We start from the raw sequence: 7,221 nt of genomic DNA on the forward strand, positions 1-7,221 counted from the left end.
TGGAAACCAACTCAAGTTTTGGTTGGGTTGAGATCGGGTAACTGCGAAAACCATATAATTCATAAGTAACTATCGATCATGATCATGAAATCTATGCATAAATAAAAGTAAATGTAAATGAGCACTGCGGAACCCTTTATTTACATACACAGTAGTGAGTCACCCAGTGCAGCATGGTGTGATTGAATGACACATTGGTGTGCTGCTACATGGGGGCATGGTATCATCAGAAGCAGTATTTTTCTTTTTCTTTTTGTTCTTAATTATATAATTATAATTCAATGTTTAATTATCATGAGGGCTTTTCACACAAAGTAGAAAGATTTAGAGATTTAGTGCTCAGAAACCTCCATCAACCTGATGCTCTTTTTTTAAAGAGCAGGCAGAAGGTGAAGAGGAAGAAATGGTATCTTGAATGACAAATTTGGCATTTTTCTTTTAGCCAGTGTCACACAAATTCGCAGACTTGTTAACAAGTGTGTGTGTGTGTGTGTGTGTGTGTGTGTGTGTGTGTGTGTGTGTGTGTGTGTGTGTGCCCTAGCCTGTACCATTTAGCGCTTATCCCTTTACTTTGCGCATTCATGTCTAGGGTAAGGTGTCCTGGTTTTTGTTGAGATAGAGGGATAGTGAAGTGTTAGGGCTACATGGCCTTCCAAATGGAGGTTTTTCAGAGGCACACTCCAAATGGAGTGTTATGAGAAAAAAAGAAAAACTGGTGTGGCACAAATGTGAATATTTTCTTTGTTAAAAAATATAGTAACCATTGTGTTATCTTAGTTTACTGTTGTTTCAATGTATTATGGTCCTGTTCTGCGTAACATGCATAAAAAATTGCTAGTAGTAATGGTGATGTCTCTGTGTCTAGCTAGATAAATTTCCAGAGAGCATCACAAACGGTATTATTAACGGCAGTTTGTAACAATTTCTTTTTGTTTTATGTGTATAACACACACAAGTAGTTTGGCTCTGAATAAGAACTCCAACTCCCAGATCTCCTCTGATATCACATGATGCAACCAAAGCTAAACGTTCTGGACCAGACCGGTTTGTGCTTTTATGCATAGCGAAAACACAAACTGGAGATTAATGTGGAGTTGAGAAACACTATCACAGAGAGACCTGAATGTTTCATTCCAAACTGGCAAATTGTAAAGAGAGTGACTTGATGTTGAGATTATAAATATGGTAACTTTTTTTTTTTCTTTCTTTCTTTCTTTCTTTCCCCAAATCTGTGTGTGTTTGGCATGCAGCTTCCCTGTCTGCACACTCCACTGTTTGGGTGGTGTGCATGCACATCTCTTTGTGTTTTCTTCCCTTCAAGCTCTCTGATTGGCTGTTGTTTGAAGCTCTCACTGAGTACATCTCAGACCTTCTCACACTACAGGACTCGTGAACATTTTTTGAGTAGTAAATATCAAACATTTTGATAATAGCGGAATGATTCCAATCTCTTCAGAGTTTGATTGAAAGGCTAAAGATTCACTTGTTTCTCTTCTCTTCTAACACCAGATCATGTGTGCCGTGAGTCACTCTGCTCAAGCTATCGTCCTGTAAAATCACTTCAGATTGCAAAAATTTGGAATTGGGCAGAAAATCGTGCAGTGTAGGCCCAGCTTAAATTCAAAATCTAGGTCAGCTGCACCAGTATTTTATACATGCCACAGAGCATGGTATGATGTTCTAACACGCTAAACTGTATCATCTTTGTATCACCTTAATTGTGCCTGTCTGGAATGATTTTGGCCTCAAAATAAATAAACTCATTTATTTAGGTCTTTCCTTTTATTTGTTACCACTCTGTAGTTTGCAGGACAACAGAATGTGTCATCTGTTTCCATTAGTAAGAATGACTGTGCTAAATTCACTTAAATCTGTGCTTCTCTCTAAGGCTCTGATGGATCATCTGGTATGATAGACCAGTGGATTGAGCTGGTCCAGCAGAAGAATGCTCTGGTTTCAGAGGAGTCAGATCTCATGGTGGCGTAAGTATTAAGCCTGGGTATCCTTCCACCAAGGATTATTTTTATTCCTCCAAATTGGAAAAAGACCATCTGAACCAATGTAGTAGTTATTTACATTAGCCATTATTAATGTTTAGTCAGTCCTTACTTGAACGGCATTTAATTTACATAAATTCTTTACACTGGAAAAAGGTCACCATTCAAGATATTGGTTTTGCATGCAGCGGAGAAAAAGTCATTTCTCCAGTAATGAAGGCCTTTCAGAAAACCACTTCCCCTGTCTTGTTGCTCTGGCAACCTTTATTCTGACTGTCCCTGAATATACGTGCTAATGCTTATTAAGTTGAACATGAAGGCTGAAAGGGTGTATTTAAACACTCCTTAGCATGCAGTGTATTTAGCATATATTTACATTTCATAACACTCCTCCAATGCAGCCCCTACTCTCAAATCCATCTAGGCTGATTATCACAGTAATGCAACACCATATGTGGTACTAGTGTAATATCTGTTTAATTATCTTGTGCATGCTCAACTCCATAGGTCTCGGCAGCTGGAACTGGAGGATAAGCAGAGCATGCTGGAGATGGAGCTACGACGCTATATGGAAACAGACGGTATTTACAGAAACCCTAAATTCTTGCATCTTTAAATAGGAATTTTGCAGCTTTTCGCGTTTTTCTTATTTTTCTTGTTCAGTTCAGTTGCCATTTTGAGTCAAATTAGGCACTAATGTATATTTCCTAAGCTGCATAGCTCATGCTGTGAAAATGCTTCTAATGAGGGGTTTATAGTTTGTGTAATATTCTGCAGACAAAGCTTTAATTAGAGCTCTGGATTTCAGTCTCCCATTAAATGTGGACTATTCCCCAGAATACACAAGCATTACTTATTAAATAACATATTCTGATATGTTGAATAAATGTTACCCTATAATTCTAAGCTAAAAGTTGTTCTAATTAGTTGCAGATTTAATTTACAGACAACCTTCTCATAATTCTGGTTCCAGGGGTCCGTCACAATGCAATATTTTTGCTTATCCAGCTAGATTTAAGCTTAGTTTGATATAACCCTAGTGGCACTGGCAACAGTGTCACTGTTACTTTTTTAACCATAATAAATTATTTTTCACCATTCAAAATTATTTACTGTTTACATATTTAGGTAATATGATTTTATTTTTCTTCTCTGGCAACTCCTTATATTTCACGCAATTCATCATTAACATCATGCCTGAATTTCTAAACCTGTTTTATTAGAGACAGTTGTTAACCACTGTTGTAAAACCACTTAACCATGTATTTCTTAGGTTTTTCAAAGCTGAAATCCACTACTCCTTGTTGTCCAAATACAAACCAAAATAAATGGCATAATGTGAACACTACCAAATTAAAACCATTTATGTTTAACATGCTTGAATGAAAGGAAAAAAAATCATGTCTCAAATGAAAAAAAAATGAGGTGAAAAATCTTAAACATGCACTATATTTCCAAAAGTATTTGTTTGTCTGCCTTCATACGCATATGAACATGAGTGACATCCCATTCTTAATCCATCGGATTTATGATTTGGGCCCACACTTTGCAGCTATAACAGCTTCAACTCTTCTGGGAAGGCTTTCCACAAGGTTTAGGAGTGTGTTTTATGGGAATTTTTGACCATTCTTCCAGAAGTGGATTTTGTGAGCAGTCTCTGCTCTAATTCATCCCTAAGATGTTCTCTTGGGTTGAGATCAGGATTCTGTGCAGACCAGTCAAGTTCGTCTACACCAAAGTCACTCATCCATGTCTTTATGGACCTTGCTCTGTGCACTGGAGTGCAGTCATGTTGGAACAGGAAGGGGCCATCCCTAAACTTTTCTTACAAAATTGGGAGCTTGAAATTGTCCAAAATCTCTTGGTCTGCTGAAGCATTAGGAGTTCCATTCACTGGAACTAAGGGCTGAGCCCAACCCCTGAAAAACAACCCCACACCATAATCCCCCCTCCACCAAACTTTACACTTGGCACAATGTAGTCAAACAAGTACCATTCTGGCAACCGCCAAACCCAGACTTGTCCATCGGATTGCCAGATGGACCAGAGAACACGTCTCCACTGCTGTAAAGTCTAGTGGCAGCGCTTTACACCACTGCATTCGACACTTGGTGATGTAAAGCTTGGATGCAGCTGCTCGGCCATGGAAACCCATTCAGTTAAGCTCTCTACGCTGTTCTTGAGCTAATCTGAAGACCACATGAAGTTTGGAGGTCTGTAGCAACTGACTGCAGAAAGCTGGCGACCTCTGTGCACAATGCACCTCAGCATCCGCTGACCCTGCCCTGGCATTTTATGTGACCTACCACTTCATGACTGAGTTGCTGTCATTCCCAATCACTTCCACTTTGTTACACAGAGTTGACTGTGGAATATTTAGTAGCAAGGAAATTTAAAATTGGACTTGTTGCACAGGTGGCATCCTATCACGGTACAACGCTGGAGTTCACTGATTTCCTGAGACCCATTCTTTCACAAATATTTGTAGAAGCATCATGTCTGCATGCCTGTTTGGTTTTGGTTTTTTGGAGCAGTCACTAAGCATTAAGCAGAAAATGATCTACACATTCATTTCTGATGGTTGGAAACATTTTGGTTGGTTATTTGAGTTACTGTTGCCTTTCTATCATCTTGAACTAGTCTGCCCATTCTCCTCTGACCTCTCACATCAACAAGGCATTTTCGTCCACACAACTGCCGCTCACTGGATATTTTCTCTTTTTCAGACCATTCTCTGTAAACTCTAGAGATGGTTGTGTGTGAAATCCCAGTAGATCAGGTCTGGCACCAACAACCATGCCACGTTCAAAGTCACTTAAATCACCTTTCTTCCCCATTCTGATGCTCGGCTTGCACTTCAGCAAGTTGCCTTGACCACCTCTACATGCCTAAATGCATTGAGTTGCGGCCATGTGATTGGCTGATTACCTATTTGTGTTAACAAGCAATTGAACAGGTACCTAATAAAGTGGCCTGTGTGTATGTATGTATGTATGTATGTATGTATGTATGTATGTATGTATGTATGTATGTATGTATGTATGCATACATACACATGCATACACACAAGGTTTTGTTCGAACAACAGCGAGATAATAAATAAATAAATAAATATATATATATATATATATATATATATATATATATATATATATATATATATATATATATATATATATATATATATATATATATATATATCTCACTGTTGTCGGAACAAAACCTTGTATCTCCAAAATGGCAACTTTACAGGAGAAGGAACAAACCTCCTTCACTTTTAATGCAAGTTAATGGCACCAGATTTTTTTCCCAAGTCATTTTGAGACATTTCTTTTGGTCCATTCATCATGAAATTTACACACAGTGTAAAGGGTAATACGTAATTTTAAATTATGTCAAAAACTGAAAAAGGACAAAAACAAAGATACAAGGTTTGGGTATATATTTCTGCGTGCTGTTTTTATTGTTTTGTTTTCATAACTGTGTGTGTGTGTGTGTGTGTGTAGACTCTGAAAAGACCGCAGAGCAGCAGGAGGAGGAGGAGCAAATCTTACAGCAGATGCTGGAGGTGGTGGACATGAGGAATTCTCTTGTGTCCTTCCTAGAGGAAAAGAGACTTAAGGAGATCAATGAGGAACAGGTGGGCTCCTCACTGCTGGAGACCAAAAGACTCTCTACTGCTTCAGCCCATGTACACTGGGCATGAGAGAATCCTCCCACACTCACGCACAAACAGACTTTACATGTCATCTTTCTGCCCTCGTGCTGAAACTTTCACATTTCAAACCAAAGACTTGAAAGCCTATGAGATCAGACTCATAACTGTGTGCAGTTACGCACACTCAGGTTCAAGCAACGGAAATTTAGAGATGTTGGCGGGATGTACAGGGGTTTAAAACCAGTCAAAACTGAGGCTACCTATGAAAAAACACCTCAGATTGTTCCAGAAAAATCTGGAGTTTGTAATAACACCACTGCAGCCTTCACTGCCCTGTCACAGCCTTGGGAGAGATCAATGGAGTCTCCCTTTCGTAGCTACAAGCCTACGCATAGTGTGTACCAGACACTGTATCTGAGAGCTGGAATTGGGACATTGCTATTGCTAACCTTCTTCAACAATATACTGTATAGAGTATGAAAAAGGGGGTTTTGAATGTGTATTCTTCTCTTACATCTCTGTCATATTTATCAGGGTTGTCTGCCAAGCACATAAATATTCTGAAAGATAAATGTTCATATTATACAAATGTTCGTTATTCTTAAAAAAAAAAGTGTTATTTCTTAGAGATGGTATTTCAGTCTCTTTGCTGCTGCTTATTGATATCATGCCATAATCACAAAATGTTTATGCCAATGCTTAAAAGTACAGATTCAATACATTCTTTCTTTGCCACAGCAGAGTATATTAACAATCACATTGGACTCGTGTGCAGTGTACAATTAATTTGTTTATCTATTATTATTATTATTATTACTATTGTTGTTATTATTGTTATTACAAATTCTGTAGAAAATGTTTATGTTAAGTGAGGGGGGTCTTGAAACTCAGGGTTTGGTAGTATGATCTAACATTATTTCTATCGGGAAGGGCAGTTGAGGTTTGGATTTGATAATGGAATTTCAGTTGCATTTGTTGCAGAATACAGAGTGAGACATTGTTGAGACTGTTGTAGAACAATCAGTCATGGAGTACTGCGGTTGTGAGAAAATGCAGTTGTGGTTTTCTTTTTGCCCCACTGTGTTTCTTTTCTTTACTGTTTCCTTTTCCTTCAACTGTGACAATACACAGTATTCAATTATAATAAATTCAGTATATGAAACCTTTTAGGGGGGGTTTCTCTAATGGATTGGTCACTGATGATGGTAATACTGCTGTTCCTTTTGTGGTGTTGTATGCTGAGAGGAAAATAATGTTCATCATTTAAACAAAAACTGTTTTTGTAAATTTACAAGAGCTCACATGTAATGAATAAATCAATTAAACGTGGGCAGTTTATTAATTATATTAAGACTACAGCAGCAACACTGATATAAGGATGCAATGTTTTGACATTCACATTTTGACAAAGTTTCACGATGTATAAAACTAAAGTGTTGCTCATAGTATACAAATGTAGTACATCTTACAGGTGCACAGGCTCCAAAACATTGTCATCGTTATTAGGACTGGTTTCTCTTTGGACACACAAAAATCAAAAGCTGGGACAGAATATTTGCAGGCAGT

The 7,221-nt window shown here is 38.0% G+C and overlaps 1 protein-coding gene across 2 annotated transcripts in view; it reads left to right on the plus strand.

Moving 5' to 3' along the window:
• Nucleotides 1-6,822, plus strand: part of mical1 (microtubule associated monooxygenase, calponin and LIM domain containing 1) — a 39,774-nt gene extending 32,952 nt beyond the window's left edge. For both annotated transcript variants that reach the window (XM_017694239.2, XM_017694237.2), the window contains exons 22-24: nt 1,889-1,982; nt 2,505-2,578; nt 5,504-6,822. In XM_017694239.2, coding sequence (XP_017549728.1) covers nt 1,889-1,982; nt 2,505-2,578; nt 5,504-5,703 — 368 coding nt within the window. In that variant the 3' untranslated portion in view covers nt 5,704-6,822. The remainder of the gene's footprint in view (nt 1-1,888; nt 1,983-2,504; nt 2,579-5,503) is intronic.
• The last annotated feature ends 399 nt before the right edge of the window (nt 6,823-7,221 follow it).

This window comes from Pygocentrus nattereri, chromosome 9 (genome assembly GCF_015220715.1).
Source record: "Pygocentrus nattereri isolate fPygNat1 chromosome 9, fPygNat1.pri, whole genome shotgun sequence".
In the NCBI taxonomy this organism is placed as follows: domain Eukaryota; kingdom Metazoa; phylum Chordata; class Actinopteri; order Characiformes; family Serrasalmidae; genus Pygocentrus; species Pygocentrus nattereri.